Raw genomic sequence first — 24,144 nt, forward strand, 5'->3', positions numbered from 1 at the left:
GCTCACAGAGAGAGAGCGCCTCGCACCACGGAACAGAGCTGGCCCCTGACATTACAAAATAGAAGCCCTCGCTTTTGCAAAAGCCGCGCGTGCACGCAGATGCGTCTTGTGAAAATCACAGCAATTTTTTTTACAATTAAAATAACAACAATTTTTTTTCCACCGGTTCCTTCCTCGCGATGTTCGTGCGATTTTATCTGTTTTTGTGTTTCCTCTCCCGCAGCCCGACAGCCGACGCGCCGCTGCCTTGGTCACGCGTCGCTTTAAATTAGCGCTCTCGTTCCCTGACTTCGGAGTGGTGACAACGGGCCGCGCATGGGAGGGGGGGGGGCGATGGGGGGGGGGAGGAGGTCCGGGGGTGGGGGGGGGGGGCGAGGCTTTTATTTTGGAAGGGTGCCGCTCCCGGTACCCGCTCTCGGCCGATCCCCGTGCAAAGCGAAAAATAATCGTAGCGACACTGACGTGTTACCCCGTGTGTGCGTGCGTATTGCACTGTACGTACGATTGTGGGCATGTGTGAGTGTGCACACGTGCGCGCGCGTGTTTGTGTACGAGTGGGGGAAGCGGTAGTGTGGTGGTATAGGGCGACTCGAGTTGAATTCGCGCTCACGGCCAACATCAGTGATGATTATTTGAAGCGGTCCTGGGCCTCCCCTACGTCGATTTAGGCTCAAATGAGTACATGGGGTGGTGTATGAACATCGCTACTGGGGAGACAAAGGCGGCCGGGCGTGTTGCTGGCCACCCACCCCCTCGTGTACCATTCCGGCCTTCAAAGGTGCTCGCAATCAGCACTTGCCCCGATAGTCTGTTAAGGCTATACGGGGGATCTTTGTGATTGTGCATGTGTGTGATTGTGTATGTGTGATTGTGCATGCGTGGTTGTGCATGTGTGTGATTGTGCATGTGTGATTATGCGTGGTTGTGCATGTGTGATTATGTGTGATTGTGCATGTGTGTGATTGTGCATGTGTGTGATTGTGCATGTGTGATTATGTGTGATTGTGCATGTGTGTGATTGTGTATGTGTGATTGTGCATGTGTGATTATGTGTGATTGTGCACGTCTGATTGGGCATGTGTGTGAATATGCACGCGTGGTTGTGCATGTGTGTGATTGTGTATGTGTGATTGTGCATGTGTGATTATGTGTGATTGTGCACGTCTGATTGGGCATGTGTGTGAATATGCACGCGTGGTTGTGCATGTGCGTGATTCTGTGTGATTGCGTGACGACGTTGTACGAACGCTGCTTTCCGAAAGGCGCGGGGGCTAATTGCCCTCCTCGCCTCGCAAAAAAATCTCATCAGCTACGGGACACCACGAGAGTGCGCACGTGTGCCCACACAGCGTCACATGCGGCACCAGAGCACACCACGCGTGCAGTATTTATTAGATACTGTATCTATCCCTGCCTGGACTGAATGAGCACACACAAGGACACCTGCCGGGTCGCGCTATCGGACACTGGTGCACAATACCGTCCCACCGCTCCCGTGTAGCCGGCACACTCTGCGCCACGCCCGGTCGCCTTTGTCTCCCCAGTAGTGATGTACACACACACACCACACAAAAGGGGTCATTTAAGGCTAGGTCGACCTAGAAGAGGCCCCGGAACCGTTCCAGATATTCGCCACCGATGTTGGCCACAAGCGCGGCAATCAAAATCGCACGGTGGGGTTCGCAGCGCAGTGCGCTAACCGCCGTGCCACCGCTCCAAACGAAGACAAAGCCCCCCCGTATAGCTTTAACATAATGTTGGGGCAAGTGCTGTTAGCGAGCACCTATGAAGGCCGGAACGGCACGCCAGGGCGTGGGTAGCCAGGACCACCAGTGGCGATGTTTACAGACCGCACCAGGTACTCATTTTGGGGATGAGTCAACCTAACGGGGAGACACAGCACCAGCTCAGACATTCGCCACTGTTGTTGGTCGTGAGCCGGAATCGAACTCGGGTCGCCCGGGGTTCGTAGCCCAAACGCGCTAACCGCTTGCGCCACCGCTCCAAAGACAGCGCACACGTGCACGCGCCGGGGTCGGCGCGCTCCAGGGCGCTGCTGCTGCTGCTGCCGCCGCTGCACCCGCGGCCGAATCGAGCGCGCAGTGACTCGGCAATGCAGCCGCAGTGGCGGCTGTGGCTGTGGCGGCGAGCGGCGAGCATTCCTAAATGGGACAGCCGGGACAGGCGCGGCTGATTGGCCGTAACCACAGAAACTTTGGCTCCGTCCTCCAATCGAGCGCTGCAAGAGCACGGAGCTCGGTGGGGGGGGGGGGCCGTGGCGGTGTTCGTGGGTGGAATTAGGGGAGAGGCCGGGATGGGGTGGGGGGTGGAGAGAGGTGGGGGGGAGATCGTGGGAGGCGAGACGGAGCAGCGGTCTATGGATGGGTGGCGCGTACTCGAGGGGGCGGGGGGGGGGTGTTTGGTGGAGGGGATGGTAGGAATGGGGGGGGGGGTGTAGGGTTGTATGTGGGGGGGAGGAGGATGGGAGAGGGAAGCCCATGGCCCCTCCCCCAGCCCAGCCATACATACACCTCCTCCGCCTTCCACATCCTCCTACCCGGGTCCCGCCGCAACGGGGATGTCCTGCGCGGCGCACCGACCCAGGCAGCCCGCGACCCTCCTCCTCTCTCGCTCGTTCTCTCATCAGCGCCACGCGCCTCTCTCCAGCGTGTCCCCTCTCTCGCCTTCGATTCGAACATTTGGCGACCGTTATTCATTTGGTAAATATTTTTGGAGGTGGGCGGAGAGAAAGCAGGAGGAGGTAGAGGGTCTGTGCTTGACCCAGAGGCAATTAACACTCCTGCGAGCATTTGTAGAATATTTTATAGCAGCAGAAGCAGCACCATCGTCACCATCGTCGTCGCTGCTGCTGCTTCTCTGCGTGGAAGCAGCGCGACTGCTGCTGCCACCGCCGCCGTGAGCACCCAGAGAGGGCGGGCGGGCGGGAGGGAGAGGCGTGGAGAAGCGAGGGGAGCGCAGGGGGCTCAGCACAAGGAAGGGGGGGAGAGAAAGACGGACGGGAGGAGGCTCGCGCTCGGGCAGGTGCAACGCGGAGGGCGAGCGGCGAGCGAGCGAGGAGCGGGAGAGAGAGAGAGGGCGAGAGAGGGTGAGAGAGTGTGGGAGAGACGGAGGGAGGGAGGAGAGGGAGGGACATGTCCGAACACCGCTCCTCATCCCTGGGTGACGCCAAGGCGGTGGCGGTGGCGCCGAGCGGGCCGCGCTGGCGGCGGCGAAGCGGCACTTTCCGCTCCTTCCAGGAATGGTGCCTGCGCACGTACGGCGACGCCGGGAAGACAAAGACGGTCACGCGCAAGAAGTACCAACGCATCGTGCAGCTACTGAGCGGAGGCGAGGCGGCGTCCGGAGACAACGCCAAATTTAAGTTCTGGGTTCGGTCCAAGGGCTTCCAGCTCGGCGGAGAGGCCGACGTCTCGGCCCCTCGGCTCCACGTGCCCGTGAAGACGATGGTCAGTGCGGGGTGGGGGGGGGGGGTCAGCGCCCGGGGTCCCGTGCTGTCCCGAGTTTCCACGTCCCGTGTCTCAACGTCCCGTGTTTCGCTGTTGCTTGTTCGTGTCTCGCTATTCCGTGTTTCGCTGGCCCGTGTCTCACTGTGGCAATGTCGGTGTGCGTGACGCCGTCTTCTCGCGTCTCCCGTGCTGAACACCCCCTACCTGCGCTGCTATGGTTGCGATGTTATTTGGGGTAGCGCTGCGCGCATGTGCGCGTGTCGATAAGTGCGTGAGTGTGTGCGCGTGTCGATAAGTGTGTGAGTGTCTGCGTGTGCCTGGTGCTGGCCACTCACCTACTTGGGTGCCGTCTCGGCCTTCATAGGTGTTCGCTAACAGCACTTGCCCCACAAGTCCGTTAAGGCTACACGGGGGATCTTTGTCTTTGTGTGCGCGCGCGTTGTCTGCGCTTTCGTCAATGTCTAACCCTGGTCGCGACTGCACCGCCTGCTTCAGCCTAAGGGTCTCCAATACAGTCTATCGTCTCACAGCAGTGTACTGTGTATGCATACTGCATATCACCGGCCAACTGCCCGGATGTGCACAGAAGCACATCGCGCGCGTGTGTGTGTGTACATGTGCGTGTGTGAGTTTCTGTGAGAGCGTGTGTCAGAGATACCCATCCCAGGTGAAGCACAGACACACAGGGACTGACACACACATACACACGGACTGACACATACATACACACAGAGACTGACACACACACACACGCGCGCGCTCTCACACGCACACGAGCCACTGCCCACGCACTCAACACACGTACTGTTAGCGAGCACCTCTGAAGGCCGGCACAGTACAAGAGGGGGTGAGAGGTCAGCACCACGCCCGACCGCCTTTGTCTCCCTAGTTGCGATGTTCACACATTACACCACACAAGGTACTCACTTGAGGCTAAGTTGACCTAGGGCAGGCCCCAGCAGCAGTTCAGATAATCGGGAATCGAACTCGGGTGGTCGGGTTCGTAGCGCAGCGCTCTAGCCGCTACACTACTGCGCCCCCCCCCTCCACACACACACACGCTCACACACACACATAGTGACAGGCACTTCCACACACACACGCTAATAAACGCTCACACACACACACACACAGTGGCAGGCACTTACACACACACACGCACTCCCACGTTAGCCACATCGGCACCCAGCGCGCTTCTGCGCACCGCTTGCGTACGCCCGAGAGGGATGACGGTGAATAGGGCCGAGCAAATAAATAAATAAATGCACGCACAGGTGTCATGACGGGCCGCCACGCAGACACACGACACGCATGTAAACACGCGTGTAAACACGCGTGTTTACATGCGCTGCATAGACCACAGCACTCGACGCATAGCCTTGAAAGGAAGAAAAAAATCACGTTCAGCTTAGGACGCAAAATAATGTGTGTCCTATATTGTATTTGTAAGTCCACGGTGCTAATGACGAATGTGTCCCATTTGTTTTTTATTTGCGCACTACTGCCAACGCAGCAGCATCACAAAACAACGCGCAGAGCCGATGGACATGGGCCCCATCATCACAGTGGCTCAGCGTCGCGTAGCATCCACAGCCACTCGATCAGGACCCCTCCTTGCACTCCCCCAACCCTCAACCAACCCAACCTCCAGTCGCGGCAACCATCAACCCCACCACCAAACTCACCCTCCCAATACACCCCACCACCCAACTCACCCTCCCAATCCACACCACCACCCAACTCACCCTCCCAATCCACCCCACCACCCAACTCACCCTCCCAATCCACTCCACCACCCAACTCACCCTCCCAATCCACCCCACCACCCAACTCACCCTCCCAATCCACCCCACCACCCAACTCACCCTCCCAATCCACCCCACCACCAAACTCACCCTCCCAATCCACCCCACTACCCAACTGACCTTCCCAATCCACCCCACCACCCAACTCACCCTCCCAATCCACCCCACCACCCAACTCACCCTCCCAATCCACCCCACCACCAAACTCACCCTCCCAATCCACCTCACCACCCAACTCACCCTCCCAATCCACCCCACCACCCAACTCACCCTCCCAATCCACCCCACCACCAAACTCACCCTCCCAATCCACCCCACTACCCAACTCACCCTCCCAATCCACCCCACCACCCAACTCACCCTCCCATCTACCCATCCAGCGAGCCAACAACGACCCATACCGCGACGGTCACATCAAGCCATGGGGTCAGGGTAAAGTGCATCGTGCGCTCTTATACAGCGCATCACTTATGCAGCGCAGATTTTAAGTGAAAACAAAGACCACCTCGTGTAGCCAACGAAGTCTGTTGGGGCAACTGTTGCTAACTATGAAGGCCGGCGCGGCACACGTGCGGGTGGGTGGCCAGCCCCACGCCCGGCCGCCTTTGTCTCCCCCGGTGATTTTGTTTCACATACCGCATCAGGTACTCATTAAAGGCTGAGCCGACCGAGGGGGAGGTCCAGGACCGTTTCAATTATTCGCTACTGGGTTGGGTTGTGCGCGGGTCGCCGGGATCGTAGCGAGGTGCACGAACCACAGCGCTACCGCTTCCCACGCGCACGCGCAGGCTCCCACCGTCCACACCAGACCACGGCTCGGCTCATAACACCTACTTTACCGACGCCTTCACGGGTCTATTTAAAGATGATGGATGTAAATATATAAATAATATATTATCATGTGGGTGTTTAAGTGGGGGGGGGGGGGGGGTAGTTAACCGCACGCTTTGGAAATCTCCCTCTCCGTGTTTAATTTGTATTGATGCGCGAATGAAGGACGTTCCCTCTGCGCACACATTCAGGGCCCCATGAGCCACGCACGGGGTGGGTCGCCCGGTGGGTCGGCTCCGCTTGAGGTGGCGAATTTCGCCAGCGACCACCACCCGCGAGGCAAGGGCGGTGCCCGCCACGGCCGGAGAAGAGCCGCCGCGTGCTTGACTGTTGGATAGCCGCACGACATCCCCATTCATTCTCACATTTGGCAGATGTTTCGTGTCGCATTAGTGCCCTTGTTTTATTAACACAATTATAGATTGCCTTATCGAACAAACTTACGGTGACCGTTGTTTTTTTTGTTACCTATTTTTTTCTCGTTAAATAAAATTAATCTCCCGCGGTGTACATTGGTACCATAAACAAAAATTCGTAAGATTGTTTCAACAAAAAAAAAACGGTTAACATTTGCCACCCTGGATGGTACCGATACGCCAATTTGGGCCAACAATGCCTCAGCAAGTACCAACACACAAGACAAAGACCCCCCGTGTAGCCTTCACAGACTTTTTGAGACAAGTGCTGTTAGCGACTACCTATGAAGGCCGGAACGGCACACGAAGAGGTGGGTGGCCAGCACTACGCCCGGCCGCGTTTGTCTCTCTAGTGGCGATGTTTACACACCACAACAGGCCCTCGTTTGAGATTGCGTTGACCTAGGAGATGCCCAGGAGCAGTTCGGATAACCCTTACAAGTGTTGGTGGCTGCGAGCTGGAATCGAACTGGGAACGCCGGGTTCGTGGCGCTGTGCCCTAACCGCTGCGCCACCGCTCCCCACGCCAACACACAACCCACACTAACACCCACCCCTGGGGCCGGCATCGCCTGTTTTCCGCTTTCGCCACTGGGAGCACGGAGAGGTTTGCTCCGACCTCTGGTGGGCATCGCCTCCCCAGAGAGAGTGAGAGACAGAGGGGGAGAGAGAGAGAGACACTGCCCTCACACCTGTTCGCCGCAGCGAGAACGAGCCACGGCGTATTCCTTTGACGATTTGTGCAGAGAGAGAGAGAGGGGGGAGAGAGAGGAGAGAGAGAGAGGAGAGAAAAAAACCGACTGAAAAAAAAGAGAAAGAAATAATAATAATTCTTTAAAAATCAGAGCATGGGCGACTGTGACCCCACTGGGAGCAGAGCCTTGTTTTGAAACGGCTTTTACACCAGGACAACAAAAAAGATCACCCTCCCCCCCACCAACCCCCCACCAGCCCCCCACCCCACTCTTCCTCCTCCTCCTCCCCACCACTAATTAGCTCGGATGCATCATGTCGCGGTGGTGCAAGCGCTATGGTGGCTCCGTAGCCAGGACGTACACGATGTAATTAGAGACGGGATGGTGAGGAGGGAGAGGAGGGGTGTCAGGGTGAGGAGGGAGGGAGAGAGGGAGAATGTGTGAGAGCGGCGCGGCGGCTGGGAACGGCTCTGCTCGCCGACTGCGCTGTCGGCTACAGCGCTGGGCGCCGCTGCCGCTGCTGCTGCTGCAAGCTCACTCCGCCTGCCCGGGCTGGGGTGCTGACACCCAACCACACACCCACTCATCCCATGGACGCATGAACCCAGCCAAATACGCAGGCACGCACCAAACACCCGCACGCAGCCAGCCAGGCGCCCACCCACCCACGCACCCACTCACACATCCACCCACACAACCACCCACGCTTCCACCCACACAACCACCCACACAACCACCCACGCTTCCACCCACGCATGCACCCACCCACACAACCACCCACACAACCACCCACGCTTCCACCCACGCATGCACCCACCCACGCATGCACCCACCCACACAACCACCCACACAACCACCCACACAACCACCCACGCTTCCACCCACGCATGCACCCACCCACGCATGCACCCACCCACACAACCACGCACACAACCACCCACACAACCACCCACGCATGCACCCACCCACGCTTCCACCCACGCATGCACCCACCCACACTACCACCCACACAACAACCCACGCTTCCACCCACGCACAGGACACGCGGGCGCACGCAAGGGCCAACTCGGTCCGAAAGCGCGCACAGCAAATAGTGATTTGAGCAAACGCACACACAGACGCACACACACGTATACACCCACAGACACACACACATGTCTACACACACAGACGCATACGCACGTGTACACCCACACACAGACACACACACCTCTGCACACACAGACACACACACACGTCTACACACACAGACATACACCCATATACACACACACGTCTACACATACACACGCACACGTCTACACACACGTCTACACACACACACGTCTACACATACAGACACACACGTCTACACACACACACACACGTCTACACATACAGACACACACACACGTCTACACACACAGATACACACACACGTCTACACACACACACGTCTACACACACACGCGTCTACACACACACACATCTACACACACACGTCTATACACACACACGTGTAGATTGCGTGCGCGTTGCGGCCCCCCGCGCCGTCATAGCCAATGGGACAGGGCGCGCGGGGGGGGGGGGGGGTGAATGTGCATGGGGTGGATGGAGGGGGTAGGGTGAGGTGAGTGGGTGGACGAGCTGGTGAAGGGGGAGGTGAGTGGGTGGACGAGCTGGTGAAGAAGGGAGGTGAGTGGGTGGAGGGGAAAGTGTGCGGCGGGTGAGTGGATTGTTGCGGGAGAGATTGCGCGCGGTCAGAACAATCGATTATCCCCGGGACCTTCCTCGGCAGTCGCGAGAACTTGGGGATCGGCTCTAAGCGACGTGGCGATGCGCGGGACGGATACGAGCAAAAGGCACCCTCCCTCCCTCTCCCTCTCTCCCTCTTCACCTCCCCTCCCTCCCTCCCCCCTCGCTCATCGCTCCGGCCAGAGAGCACCCCCCCCATTCCCCTCCACCCACCTCGCCCTCCCCTTCCCACATCAAACCCCCCCCCCCTCCGTGCACCCCCCGCCTCTAGAGCCCCACAACACCCCGTCCCACTCGCTCCCACCCCCGCCAGTCCCTACTCCCATCCGTCGATGCGAGGAGCCGCCCCGGGACCGACTCGCGACTCGCGCGCGGCGCGGTCTGCGCTCGAAGTGTCGCGCGGACCCCCCACCCCCCACCCCCCACCCCACCCCCACCCCACCCCACCCCCACCCCCACCCCGCCCTCTCCCCCCACCTCCACATCCCCCCCGCCCTCTCCCCCCACCTCCACATCCCCCCCGCGAAGAGCAGCGCGGGGAGGATAGGCTGCTCCGCGCGGCTTACGGAACAAAACCGAGAGCATGTGTTGCATGCATCGCTGGCGCGCGCGCGCGGGTGGGTGGGTGGGCGCGTGCCTGTCGTAAACATCACCACGAGGGAGACAAAGGCGGCCGGGCGTGGTGTTCGCCACCCACCTCGTGCGCCGTGCCGGCCTTCATGGGGGTGCTTACTCGCTAAAAAGCACTTGCCCCAAAAGTCTGTTCAGGCTACACGGGGGGTCTTTGTCCGTATGTGAGTGGGCGCGCGCGCGTGCGTGCGTGTGAGTGGGCGTGCGTGTGGGTTTTGCGAGTGGCCCGAGTGCGCGCGCGTGTGTGTGTGTTCGTATGTACGCGTGATTGAGTGTGTATGTGTGTGTGTGTGTTCGCATGTACGTGTGATTGAGTGTGTATGTGTGTGTGTTCGCATGTGAGTGCGCATGCGCACAGCAGCGCATGCATTTTAAGAGAAAAACACGCGGCGGTTGTCACCTGTTGGCTGTGTTCACAATCAGAGCGCCACGACAACACGAGCAGCACATCACCACCATCAGCACCGCCATCAGCACCGCCATCATCATCAACCACATCCACCACCATCACCACCGCCATCACCATCAACCACATCCGTCACCACCGCCATCATCAGTATGACCACCGTTATCACTACCATCACAACCATCACCACCATCATCACCACCATAACCACCATCAACCACCGCCATCAATCACCGCCATCACTATCATCACCATCACCACCGCCATCACCATCACCACAATCACCCCCCCTCTCCACACAATCGCCACGATCACGAACATCGCCACCATCACCAACGTCACCACCATCAAATGTGCTATTTCCACGGCGTTTTAATGCAACAAAGCGCGCATGAAACACAGCCCAGTGAGTTAGAGCGGCAGTAAAGCAGACGAGAGACAGGGGGGGGGGGGGTGCTTCCACGGGCTAAGTGGAAGATGGGGGGGACGGATGGCTGAGAGGTGGCGGGTGGACAGAGGGGAGGGGAACCAAATATGTTTGGGGGGTGCAGGCGATGACGGTGATGGTGACGATGGTGATGGTGGTGGTGATGGTGGTGATGATGGTGATGGTGGTGATAGTGGTGATGATGGTGATGGTGGTGATGATGGTGATGGTGGTGATGATGGTGATGGTGGTGATGGTGGTGATGATGGTGGTGGTGATGATGATGGTGATGGTGGTGATGATGATGATGGTGATGATGGTGATGATGGCGATGTTGATGGTGGTGATGATGGTGATGATGATGGTGATGATGGTGATGGTGGTGATGGTAATGTTGATGGTGATGATTGTGATGGTGGTGATGGTGGTAATGATGATGGTGGTGATGATGATGGTGATGATGGTGATGGTGGTTATAATGGTGGTGATGATGATGATGGTGATGATGGTGATGGTGGTGATGATGATGGTGGTGATGATGATGGTGGTGATGATGATGATGGTGGTTATAATGGTGGTGATGATGATGATGGTGATGATGGTGGTGATGATGATGATGGTGGTGGTGATGATGGTGGTGATGGTGATGATGATGGTGATGATGGTGATGATGGTGGTGGTGATGATGGTGGTGATGGTGATGATGATGGTGATGTTGGTGATGGTGGTGATGATGGTGATGGTGGTGATGATGATGATGATGGTGGTGGTGATGATGGTGGTGATGATGGTGATGGTGGTGATGGTGGTGATGGTGGTGATGGTGATGATGGTGGTGATGATGATGATGATGGTGGTGATGGTGATGATGATGGTGATGATGGTGATGGTGGTGATGGTGATGATGGTGATGGTGGTGATGGTGATGATGGTGATGATGATGGTGATGATGGTGGTGATGGTGAGCGGCGTGACGATTCGCCCATCCCACTCTAGGGCGCCGCGGTGGCGAGATGTTAACTACCTCGCCCGGTACACAGGAGGTCGTGGGTTCGATCCCGATCCCCACCCTGGGTTTTTCTCCCCCCCCCCCTCCAGATTTAGAAACACGCGTTCAGAACATTTGGCTGCCGCTCTGCATTACCACATGATACACCACTTTGTTTGAGCTATCATTGGTGGCCAGGTCGCTTCTGAAAAATAGCTCTGTAGCTCACCGGGCCTCACATGGTAAATATATATATATTTTTAGTTTCGTTTAAATAGTGGTGAAGTATGATCCAATAGCCCCCGCGCACTTCCCGAAGCGAATCGATACCATATATGGCCACGTGCGTTTCACGGCAGGTGTGTGTACAGTATTGACAGGTATGGTGAATACTGGGCCAAACGATCACACGCCCGTGTAGAAGACACAACTCAGTCTATATTCCAAATAAATATACACACAATTAAGAAAAACAAAGCTTTGACGTTTCGGGTGAGTGACCATCTTTAAGATGTGTGTGTGTGTGTGTTATTCAATCAGTGATTCGCAACATCGATTCTTTCTTTCCGTCTCGGCAAGATAATACATTCCTATTAATTACCCACGATTGCTAAAATCAGAAACACACTGGTATACACATCACACGCGCAACAACTGTTGGGGCAAGTGCTGTTAGCGAGCACCTATTAAGTCCATAACGGCGCACGAGGGAGTGGATCTACTCACCTCCATGGTCGCCGCGGCCGTATTTGTCTCACCACTGCTGATGTTTATGCATCGCACCCAGCACTCATCTCAAACCCATGCAGCCTAGAAGCGGCCCAGGATAAGCGATGAGACTCGGACACCACAGAGCCACTGATGTTAGCCCTCTCTGGGAATCCAACTCCGGTGGTCGGATTCGTTCGTTAACGTAGCGCGCTAACCGCTGTGCCACCGCTCCCTCTAGACAGACAGACACACACACAGGCAAGACAGCACACGCAGCTGCTGTCAGATAGAGAACACGGCGCTCCCAATCGGCACCGGGGCCTGTCCACAGCGCGGTGATGCATTTGATGTTTAGATGCCGCGCCAGATATATTACTTATTTGAGACTGAGTCGACCTAGGGGAGGCCCAGGACAGGACAGACACAGTGCTGGTCCGTGCGTATGTCCTGCAAAAACACCCAGGGGCGGACGGGGAGGAGATGAGTCGGTAGATGAGAGACCGTGCTTCTCTGCGAAAATCAAGCACGTGATCTGGTGGCGATGCTGCTGCTGAGTTTATCGGTGGCGCACAAAACACAATTAACTAACAACCCCAACACGCCCGTCAGTAACAACACCGTCGCCTTGAGAAAGGAAAGGACGCTAGAGGCGCCGTTTCCGGGAATGGCCACGGGCTAAGAAGAAAGGGGCCATCGCCAGAGAGGTCGCCAATTTATATTTTGCCCCCCCCCCGCCGCCTTATGTAGGGCCACGGCGTTATCGACGATCGCGTTGAGTCTCTGCGTCTCGGTGCGGGCCAGCTGTCTTGCTCCGTGACACTGCGCACTGGGATGCCTCCAGGCAGACGTCGCTGGAAAATCCGACCCATACCCGACCTCCTCCTCCCCCCTCCATTAGCGGGGGGGGGGGGGGGCGAGAAATTGGACATTAAGGGCTGGGGGGAGCAGACCAACCACGTTACGCCACTGCTGTGATTCAAACATTTATCACGTGACCCATAGACTGCAAAGAGACCCATCGACTGGCATAGCATCTATCCAGCGGTGTACAGGCGTTGCGACTGCACAGGAAGCCACGGGCCGAAGTAGCCCAGGCGCCGGGACTACGAAGAGAGAAGGGGGGTGGGGGGGGTAAGTCGGATAGCGAGTGAACCCAATTTAGTTCCTTGGACCAGGACTCATCCCGACCACGCTCCACCGCTGACGCTCCTGCGTGCCAATTAGTCATGCTGCCGTCACGTCATCCGGACAATGGTCATTGCGGTCATCATCGGCATGTCCATCATCGTCAACATCATCGTGGCGTGATGGTGCTCAGTGGGAGTGTGCTTTACGCACTGTTTGTGAGCGTGAGTCTCCAGGGACGGCGAGATTGTCCCAGGAGTCGGGTTTGCAGGAGCCCTGCTCGCGCGGAGTGGGCACGAGTCTGCTTTATAATCGTTCATTAATTCCGCAACGGTGATTCGTGTCATCTGATAGATGCGACCAAGGCAATGCCATCATCACCACTATCGATGCCACAATGTTGTCTAGGTTTGTTGTTGTTGTTATGAAGCGAGGTTAATTTAAAATGTATTTATTTAAATGCATCCCATTCACCGTGCTCTGAAATGAGCGCGATCGATCGCACGCGGGTCCACGACCGTCAGCCTCGAGTGACACCTCAACCACCCCCCCTCCACACTTCACCAGCCCGCAGTGACCAGCGCGGTGAAGTATAGTTAAATAAACCCCGACACCCAGGCGGGGTGGGGAGCCCTTCTTCACCCAGCCATGTGTTGACCAAATCGATGTCACGTGTCCACGATTCGTATCCAATGCGATTCAAATGTTGCGAAGAAACCAACAATGAGGGGTGGCATCTCCAGTGATCCGTGGCCCAGAACTAGTTACCGTCTCAAGCTGCAGCTCCACTTCCTCTTGGGGAGCATTGCTGAGACGACTCATCTCACATTTGAGCTCTCCCACGCAGAATCAAAAACATATGTGTTTCGTCTGCAGGCAGGAATCCGACGGGCTATGAAGATCTTTGTCACAGAGACCCAGTCACGTCGCGTTGCGTAGATATGGCTCAGACGTCCCGTCGCGGGGGGGCAGGGGGTCATGACCCCCCCCCCCGCTCCTGCTGAAGGTTCAGTCTCCTTCTAAACACCGATAGGCAAGTCGACACAACGTTGGTACAACGCGTGACGCTAACAGCAGGCGGTGGTTTGTCGCCGCGTTTCGGCCGAACAATCGCCGGTAGAAGACAGAGGCGCGGCCCCCGCAACTGCCTTGCTCTCGCCACTGCTGGCGGCGGTAAAGGGCTCCCCGGTAGAGGGAGCTCTAGCAGTGGTTGCACTGTACACGGGCATCACGGGGCCACGTTGCAAGCCAAGTCCAGCTGCCTGCACCACCACCACCCCCGTCGTGTCGCCTCTGATGTGGGTGGCGGGCTGGGTGCGTGGAGGGTTCCTGGCTACCACGAAGCATCTCTCGCCAAGTGACCCCCCCCGCCCCGCGCGACGTGAGAGTGGGTGACGCTAAATTAGCCGGAGGACTAATTGGTTAATAATTACGGCGCGTGTCTGTGTGCGCGTGTCTGTGTGCGTGTTTGTGTGTAGTGGCGGCCGGGCGTGGTGCTGGCCACCCAACCTCTCGTGTGCCGTGCCGGCCTTCATAGGTGTTCGCTAACAGCACTTGCCCCAACAGTTTGCGAAGGCTATACGGTGGATCTTTGTATTGCCTTTGTGTGTTTTTGTTGGGAAGGGCGGTGAAGCGGTTAGCGCTGCGCTGCCAACCCGGCGACCAGAAATCGATTCCCGATCACGACCTCCCAACACCAAGTGACGATGATCTGATACCGGCCCTGGGCCTCCCCTAGGTCGACTCAACCTCAAGTGAGGACCTGTTGTGGCGTGTAAAATCGCCACGAGGGAGACAAAGGCGGCCGGGGGTGGTGCTGACCAGCCACCCGCCCCGAGCGCCGTGCGGGCTTTCAGAGGTGCTCCTCGCTCCGAGCACAGCTTCTAAAGAGCACAGCTTATAAAGAGCACAGTTTATAAAGAGCACAGTCAGCTCCTTCTGTCCCCACTTATAAATTGGACGTCCTTGTAAAAAGAGCTGCTTAGCTCAGTCGTCTTTACCAGCTGAGTCTGAAGTCTTCAGTCTGAACTCTCTGCGGAGGCTCTCTCCGCGTGCGGGATGCTGCCGTGTATCGAGGGGAGAGTGGTGGTGTAGCGGTGAGCGCGTTGCGCCACTAACCTAACGATCCGGGTTTGATCACCACTCACGGCCTCCCAACACCTGGGTGACGATGATCTGAACCGATTCTGGGCCTCCTCTAGGTCGACTCAGCCTAAAATGAGTACCTGGTGCGAGGTGTAAACATCGCCACTGGGCAGACAAAGGCGGCCGGGGTGCTGGCTGTGGTGCTGGCCACCCACCCCCTCGTGTGTCCATGCCAGCCTTCATAGGTGCTCGCTAACAGCACTTGCCCCGACAGTCTGTTGAGGCTATACGGGGGGGGGGGGTCTTTGTTTTTGTCGATGTGCCCGTAGCAGGGGTCACGGCGGCGCTGGTCTCCAGCCCGGCTTGTGCTTCGGTGGGTGGCCACCACCGCCACGGGCTGCTCCGCCAGGCCAGGGCGAGGCGCGGGCCATGGGATGGCAGCTGGTCAGTGTGACCCCCCACCCACATCGGGTGGGGGGGGGGGGGGTCCGGGTTCTCCGGTACCGCTCGCACGAAGTCAAACTCTCCCGCACGGCACTGGGCAAACACCCCCAAATACCCCCCCCCCCCCAACAAACACCGCCCGCGACCATAGTCGTTAGACTCTTTTGGTTCGCTTCTGGGTTCATAATTGGTCGTATTATAATAATACATTCGTATAGGGCGAGGGGACTACCTTTGATCTACGGGGCCACCAAAAACAATGCGGTAGGTAAGAAACGTTGGGGCTATGATGCGATTGAAGACGCTTGTTTGAAGACAGCAACGCGCGGAGTTTATTTTCTCGCTCGATATTCTTCGGAATGCTACTCGGCTGGCTCGGGGGCATGGGCTATCGACGTAAGGCACTGCCACGAGAGTACGAGGAACGCATCTCTATAACAACCCCGCTTTATTGTAGACAAGTTTTTTTTTTGTTACACACCACCGCAGCGTCGTGAGAACAAAACGCGGCTGGGTGGATGTTGGCTTGGCTGCTCAAATAATTCCCGGAACCGCGGTGTTTCCCAGCTCTCTTCCGGCTGGCATTGAGCACCGTTCATCGGCAATGTGGACGAGGGAAGTTTTCATTCTGGATTTGAGCATGGAGTCGACAGCACGGGGGGCGGGGCGGGGTGAGGGAGTTGCGTAGTTGGCACGGGGCTGTGACAGGAGGCGTGACATTAACAAATACCCGCTTTTCCATGAAAAGGGAGGTATTTTTTCCCCCGTCTCAATTGGCTCCTCTCGCCTGCACGCATGTTATAAATAAACGACTTTAACTGATTGATTAATGGAATCCTCTCCGATAGTCTCGCGCGTGTGACCCGTACGGGAAGCGCGTGCTCAGAATGGCGAAATCCACGTTTCACTCCGCAGTCATTCACAAAGCCCCGGTGTGAACAGCTCACATTGTTCATCAATGCGGTTTGGAATTAATGGGAGCCAGTGGGGTGTGTGTGAGGAGGGGTTTCCATATGTTGATGAGCGCGCGCTCTGTCCGTGTGTACGCGTGCGGCCGCTCTGTAAACGCCACGGCTGGAGGATGACTCCGCTCGCCGTGTGTGGACACGGGATTGCTTGGCGACCCCACGTTGGGTCAGTGCTGTTCGGTGGTCGCGGGGAACGCAGACGTGGGAGCATGGCGCTACTCGACAACAATTTATATTTCGCTCGCCCCACTGTCCACTCCGCGGCGCCATGGCAGCCTCGAACGTACACGCCACTTGTGTGCGAGCGTCACCCAACCAGGCAGCAGTCCAGGCTCAACACCTCCGCTTAGCTTCCGAGAGCCGACACGGGAGACCCAGGCTCATGCGCCGGTTGACTCGTTCGCTCGTGTATCGGTGCGCTCACGCCGCGCGCGCGCGCGCGCGCGGCGTGAGCAGACGGGCGCATTGCTCTCTCTGTGTGTGTGCGCGCGCGCGCAATGAAGTCGCGATTCAAATTAAAAGGCATGCGCTTTGAGCGCGGAGGAGCAGAGAGAGAGAGAGAGAGAAGAAAGGGTAGGGGGGGGGTTGGGGGTGGTGGGAGTGGGGGGGGGGGAGCGTTTATATATTGACGATGACAAGTCCAATCTCAGACGCAAAATATATTTTTTCTGTGGGTCCGGGCGGGCGCCTGAATGCGATGCAATTAGAGCGAGCGTGCGGGGCCAGTCTTCGGACTTGACACCTCCCAGAAGGGGGGCTCTGATAATGATTTCGGAACCTGATTAGCATTATGCCTTATTAGGCGCGGAGAGAGAAAGTTGTTGTTTGCAGGGAGCGGGGATGGGCGCGCGGGCGACGTCGCGAGTGTAAGGCGGAAGCGTTCATCAGCCGCCCCCCCCCCCCTCTGCTTGCTGGTCGCTGTGCCCGCGGTGCGCGCCGCTCGGACAGACGACGCCGTCGCGCACCGCCCGAGGCCCCGCGCTGTGCGCGACAACGCAGGGCCGGCACCGTCCCGGACCCTGCTGAAGTCCGCTGGGAGGATCGGCAGCCCCCCCGCCCCCCCGCCCCCCCTCTCTCTCGCTCTCTTTTTTCTTTTTTTTCCTTCACGGGGAGACCTCGATATTTTAGTAAATGTCACGCCGTCGGTCAAACATCCTCGGTCAATTTCGCTCGCTGCGAGGTATCTGCCGCTGCTGCCGCTGTGCTCCTGAACTCACCGCCCCTCTCCCGCAAACCACCCGACCCTCCCTCAGGCGTCCGTGCTGTCGACTGCTTGTCCCCGTGCGAGACCAATTGTTTTTTTTTGCTATTCTCCCTTTGCTTCATTTCTCCCGGAACAGTCCGGAACGCTGTTCCGGAGGTGAATTATGTTGGTGCCTCGCACCCAATGTCGCCTTGCTCAACCTGCTCATAGGTTTAAAAAAAAGGAATATAGGGTGAAATCATGTCGGACTATATGGATATACTGTACGTACCTTGCACTCTAGTGGTAGTGCCTAACGCCAGTAATCGTTATCCAAGTCATCCCAGCAGCGTTCAGGAAAATGCACGTGAGAAAAGGAGCACTTGTTACAAATGACGCGCGCGCGTGTGGGCAAATCTCACAACAACGAGCCGACTGCCGGGCGCATAAAACACAGCAAGGTGGCAACAGCGTGGGAGTGCAGACGGGAGCTTCTGCCGGTAATTTGAGTCAGGTGACCAATAACAAGCGGGTCCGTCCCGTCACCTGCTGCCAGCGAACCTTCGACACGTCACGTGACCTCAAAGCGCACCTAGCCTGGCACAGGCGCCGTGGCGACGCCGCGGCCACTTTAGTGACGAGAAGCAATTGAGCGTTGTTGTGTGAATTGTGAAGAATGGCGAGGCTCACTCTCTACCGCCTTCGGGCCGCGAAATGATTGTCGCGGTTCATGGCCAGACATCGCAATGGATCACGAAGGGGGGGGGGGGGGGGTGGGGGCGTCCTCTGGGGCTGTGCGGCCGAGTCCACTCACGGGAGCCTCCTGGCTCCTTGAGGCACACGGGCCCCCAGCACCTGGAGAGGGCCTCCTGCGCGAGCGGGCGACACTCAGGATGGCGTGCTCCTCGTCACAACTGGCAGCCGCACGCCTGCAACACCTGGCAAGACCTGGTGGAGGTCCTCCCCATACCCCTCCCCCCCATCCAAGAACTAACCAGGATCAACTCTGCTTAGTTTTAAGATGGACAAATTTGGATCGTTGAAAAATATATACATTTTCGATCTATCCATGTTTGTGGAGCATGCATTAGATTTGCCTTTCATCGTTGTCAGACGTGGTCTCTCCACTGCTGGGGCAAATCGAGCGTTTACACGCTCAGCCCGTTTCGTCAACCTCCCACGTCTCGCAAGTCGTGAGAGATGTCAGGGCCATACTTCCCCACGCCGGTCGGTGCAGAACGATGGATGCAGTTGTGCCGGAGGTCACGCATCTTCGCTTCCGAGATCTCACGAGATGGGGGGCGCGTTACGGGCGATTTGGGAACGCGACTTATTTGCCTGTATACGTAACGTGACTGTAGCCGTGTGTGCGCGTATATGCGTGTGCACCTGTGTGCGCATGTGTTTGTATGGGTGGCGGTAGTGTAGCGTTTAACGACCAATAATACAGGTTTTTTGGAGGGTTAGATCGCGTAAATATAAATGTGTCGTTCGATCCGCCACCACGCGACACAGCCAATTTGTAAGGTTTGGAGGAGGATTTTTCTACAAATCTGGCTGCCGCCTGATGATGCCGATTGTAATTACTGGCGAGATGTCGTACTCAGATTGTAAATGTTGTGGATTTTCTCTCCACCACACCGGTGTGCTGAACTCGTAACGGATTGGCACGTTCTGTTTACGTGACAAACCTTCATAATTGGCTGTGACGGGTTTAACACATTTATATTTACGCGATCTAACGCCAAACAACTCTATTATGAGTAGTGTAGCGGTTAGCAAGCTCTGCTACGAAGCTGGTGGCCTAAGTTCGAAACCCGCTCATGGCCAACACCAGTGACGATTATCTGAACCGGCCCTGGGCCTCCCCTAGGTCGACTCAGCTTTAAATTATTAGCTGGCGCGGTGTGTGAAACTTTAGCGCCGGGGAGAGGAAGCCGGCCGCACGTGGTGCTGGCTACCCGCCCCCTCGGTGCTCGCCGCCTCAAGAGTCTGTTAAGGCTATCGGGGAGGGTGGGGATCTTTGTCTTTGTACATTTGCACGTGAGCCTGCGTGAGTATGTTTATGCATGTTTGTACTTATGTATGTACTATGTATACACACGTGAATGCATGCGCGCGCACACGCGTGCATTCACGTGTACGCACGCGCGCATACATGCACGTATCTACGTGCGCGTGCGCGTGCGTGCACGCGCGCTGCCGGAACACAAAGCCCGAAGTGCGCGCGGGGGCGGCGCTGCGCGGATCCGTGACTCTGCACACGCGACTCTGCACACGCGTGTGCGCGCGTGTGCCTGTGTACGTACACGCCTCTGTGTCTGCTGTGTGCATCTACAGCATGCATACATGTATATGTATGCATGCATGTGTATGTGCGTGTGCACGCGCGCGCCGGTCGCGGGACGCGGGGTCCGTAGAGGGCGAAAGGGGGGGGGTGTCATCTCGCGCTGCTGCCGCTGCGTGCATGAGAGGGGGGGCAGGGGGCTGAGCGGACCTTGGCAAATGTCACGGTCCAAAGTGTGTTTCGCAGGGGGGCCCGCGCTGTCTGCCCGCGCGTTTTGCGCCGAGGCGGCGGTCTGCGGGAAGAAGTGCTGACCTTTTTTTCAGTACCGCCTCGGGCCCGCACCGATGCGCTGGGGTAGTTGGGCTGGGTGGGGGGGCGAGGGGAGGAGGGGGGGGGTGGTCCGTGCGTGTGTGTCCCTGAGTGTGTGAGCGCGTGTTTCTATGGAATCGTTCGCGGCGTTTTTTTTTCTCTCTCTCTTCCAACCCTTACGCCCACACCAGAGCGCTTCGCTCGCTCGTTCTCTTCTCGCTCTCTCTCCCATCTCTCTCCAAACGCACCCCCTCCCATCCCACCCCCGACCGTCCCCGCTCCACCACCCACCCACCTCCTCCTCCCCTCGCACTCTATGCTCGGCCACATTTCCCCCTTAAATCTCCGCGGCTGTTCATGCGCCCGGCAAGAATGTCGACACGCGTGCGCAAATTGCAAATTAGTGGAGTCCAGTACGTTTTCCCCGAATTAGCGCAGGTCACGCACTCCGCGCGCGATCCCGTTGGCGACACGCGGCACCTCCACGGTGCCCGCGCGTCGCCGTCACACAAACATCCCGCGATGAACCCTCCTCCTCCTCCGCGTCGATCGTCTCTGCTCCGCGGCGCTCATCGCCGTCCTTATCCCGTGGCTCAGGTCCGCGCAGCCTCAGCGCTCCCATCACCACCCCCTGCTGCTCGTACCTCGACCCCCCTCTCTCTCTCTAGGCTATGACTGCAACTCCGAGACACGGCGACTCCATAGCAACCCGCATCCCGAGCCGGCAGGGACGGGTCCCTCCGCGGCGCTCTATGAACCTCCTGCCACGCACACTCGCTCCCTCCCACCCATCCACCCACCCACCCACCCATGCCGTCCCCCGTCCTCCAGCCACCTCGCTCCACGCCCCGTGTCCCGCTTCTGCCTCCCTCCACCTGCCACCCCTCCTCCTCCTCCTCGTGAGCCAAGACCCCCCCGCCCCCCACCACAATCCCCGCAATCCAACCCAGCCTCACCCCCCGCAGCCAAACAACCCCTCGCCCTCCCTTCCCCTCCACCAGTATCACCCCCCCCACACACACCCCCACGCCCACGCGACCTCACTCCCCCTGCTACCCCCACCCTACCCTCCCTCCCCCCCTCTCCCACTCATCACCCCCTCCCTCCACCCTCACACCTGCCTGGGACCTCGTGCGGATCGCGGTGCCGCTCTCTGCTTTGTGGAGCCGAGGTCGAGTGCGCGGATTTCGGTGTCGTCCCGGTGGGGGAGCGGTGGCGCGGCGGTTAGCGCATTCTGGTGACGGCTGCGCACCTTCGGCCAACCGAGTTCGATTCCCGGCCACGGCTAATGGCAGTGAGTGATGGCCGATAATATTACTTAATAGTCCCGTTCTGTGCTTTCTCTAGGTCGACGCAGCCTTAACACAACATTACCTGGTACGGTGCGTAGTAAACAGCACTGGGGAGACAAAGGCGGCCGGGCGTTGTATTGGCCACCCACTCCCCGGTGTGCCGCGCCGGCATTCGTAGGGGCTACTCGCTAGCAGCACTTGCCCCTACAGTCTGTGAAGGCTATACGGGGGATCTTTGCGTGCTTGCGCTCTTATTCAAATTGCGTCACTTGACCCTTGGCCACGCGGGTCCCGGTCCCGTGGCCTCCTCCCAGGGAGCCCTAAGCACGTCACGTGGGCCTCGGAGTGCATCTGGCCTGGCACAAGCGCAGTGGCTCTGTCAACACTGCGCTGCGGGTTGAATGGCTCTGTTTGTAAACAGCCCCACACGGAGACCTTTGATACTTACAAAACGACGAGCACACACCACGTGAGTTCTAAGTTACGCGAACTGCAGGTCCTGCCAAAGCTAAGAGCATGCCCTTCAAATTTCTGATTTAACCCGCTACAATTAAAGATGTTTTAGTCTTAATTGGGTATTGGCCTTACAGACTTTGTGTTAAACACCACCACCACCACCGTCAACACAGTCATTCGTTTAAGCACGCAGACTCAGGAGTTGCTTTTGCACCACTTATTGGAAGCAAAGCAAAGTTTGAGCCTGGTTCGTGCTTGGATGGGTGACGAGTTTAACGGGGCTTGCCACGTGCTTTAGACGTGCAACTGCGAGGTGTGACGGGAGGTATCAGTGCCGAGTGCTACCCCCTCGCGGACAGCGCCCTGTTGGGGTTTGTCCGGCCTCATCGGTTTCCTCTAACGCGAAGCTCAACTCCTCAATGGTATTGGCTACACGTCCCAGTGTATCAGGGCCCTCCCGAAAACAAGCCTTTGCGGATGAGCTGGCATTATGCGTGCTCTCGCCAACTGGAAGTTACTTAAATAAAAACGATCAACTCTTATTTTACCAGGTGAGGTTCACTCAGATATTTGGCTCTCTTTCAGAAGTGACCTGGCCACAAATGATAACTCAACGAAGTGTCTTATGTGGAAATTGATAGCAGCAGCCAAATCCTCTAAACGCGTGATGTTGATTCTAAATGTGGAGGGGGAAACCGGAGGAAAAGTTTACGCGGCCTCGGGGAGAGAGACACGCAAAGTCCAAATATACAGCAAGGATCGAACCCACGACTTCCTGCATACCAGGCGAGGAAGTGAACATCTCACCACCATGGCACCCACGGCGGTGAGATGTTAACGGTATGACTACTGGTTCGCTTAAATCGCAATGCTCCCTTCATATGAATCTTCGTCGGAGTGAATTTCACGTCTTGACGGGTTTATAATATTACTGCTTAATAAAGTCCACAATGGACAGGAGCAGGATACGCCACGGGACATCTCGGCGCAGTATAAATAAAAGCTACCGCCTACTTACAGAGCGCTTCAGTGATACATCCACGAGCTGCGCGACACCCAATGAGGCAATGGCCAATGACGTGCAGACAAAGTGCTCGACGGACGCTCATCAAGAGGCGAACACCGCTCGACGTACATCGAGACAGATTCTTGTTTTAAGCGCAATCGCGCAAGTCATTGACGAGCACTGGTTTATCCAGGAAGGCCACACCGAGTCCAAGGGCCGTTCTTTTTTTTGTCAGGACGTTCGCGCCGCCACATTGGATTGTTATTATAAGACGTGTTCCGCCAATTAACGACGAACGTGCATTATTATTATCATTATACGCGTGGCAGGACACCGGAGCACCCGGGGAAACCCTCGCGCGCACGGGGGAGAAATCCTCCACTCCCTGTACAGATAGAAACAGATGGATATTAGTCGATTTGCTGTCCTGCTTTCTCCTGGCGACCCCAGGGCATGGCACCTCCTCAACGCCCACGGGAAGGGAGTTTCACAACGTCTGTGTTTGTCTGTGTGTGTGTCTGTGTGTCTGTGTGTGTGTCTGTGTGTCTGTGTGTGTGTCTGTGTGTGTGTGTCTGTGTGTGTGTCTGTGTGTCTGTGTGTGTGTCTGTGTGTCTGTGTGTGTGTCTGTGTGTGTGTGTCTGTGTGTGTTTGTCTGTGTGTGTCTGTGTGTGTGTGTGTCTGTCTGTGTGTGTCTGTGTGTGTCTGTGTGTGTCTGTGTGTGTGTCTGTGTGTGTCTGTGTGTGTGTCTGTGTGTCTGTGTGTGTGTCTGTGTGTGTGTGTGTGTCTGTGTGTGTTTGTCTGTGTGTGTCTGTGTGTGTGTGTCTGTCTGTGTGTGTCTGTGTGTGTCTGTGTGTGTGTGTCTGTGTGTGTGTGTGTCTG

At 57.3% G+C, this 24,144-nt stretch overlaps 1 protein-coding gene across 1 annotated transcript in view; it reads left to right on the forward strand.

The window, feature by feature from the left end:
• Window positions 1–3,050: 3,050 nt before the first annotated feature.
• LOC133347897 (nucleolar protein 4-like) overlaps window positions 3,051–24,144 on the forward strand; it is a 146,405-nt gene continuing 125,311 nt past the window's right edge. Inside the window, exon 1 of the mRNA XM_061560632.1 lies at window positions 3,051–3,467. Within this exon, the coding sequence (XP_061416616.1) occupies window positions 3,153–3,467 (315 nt within the window). The 5' untranslated portion in view covers window positions 3,051–3,152. The remainder of the gene's footprint in view (window positions 3,468–24,144) is intronic.

This window comes from Lethenteron reissneri, chromosome 26 (assembly GCF_015708825.2).
Source record: "Lethenteron reissneri isolate LAM-NWPU_2019-01 chromosome 26, ASM1570882v1, whole genome shotgun sequence".
Taxonomy (NCBI): Eukaryota; Metazoa; Chordata; class Hyperoartia; order Petromyzontiformes; family Petromyzontidae; genus Lethenteron; species Lethenteron reissneri.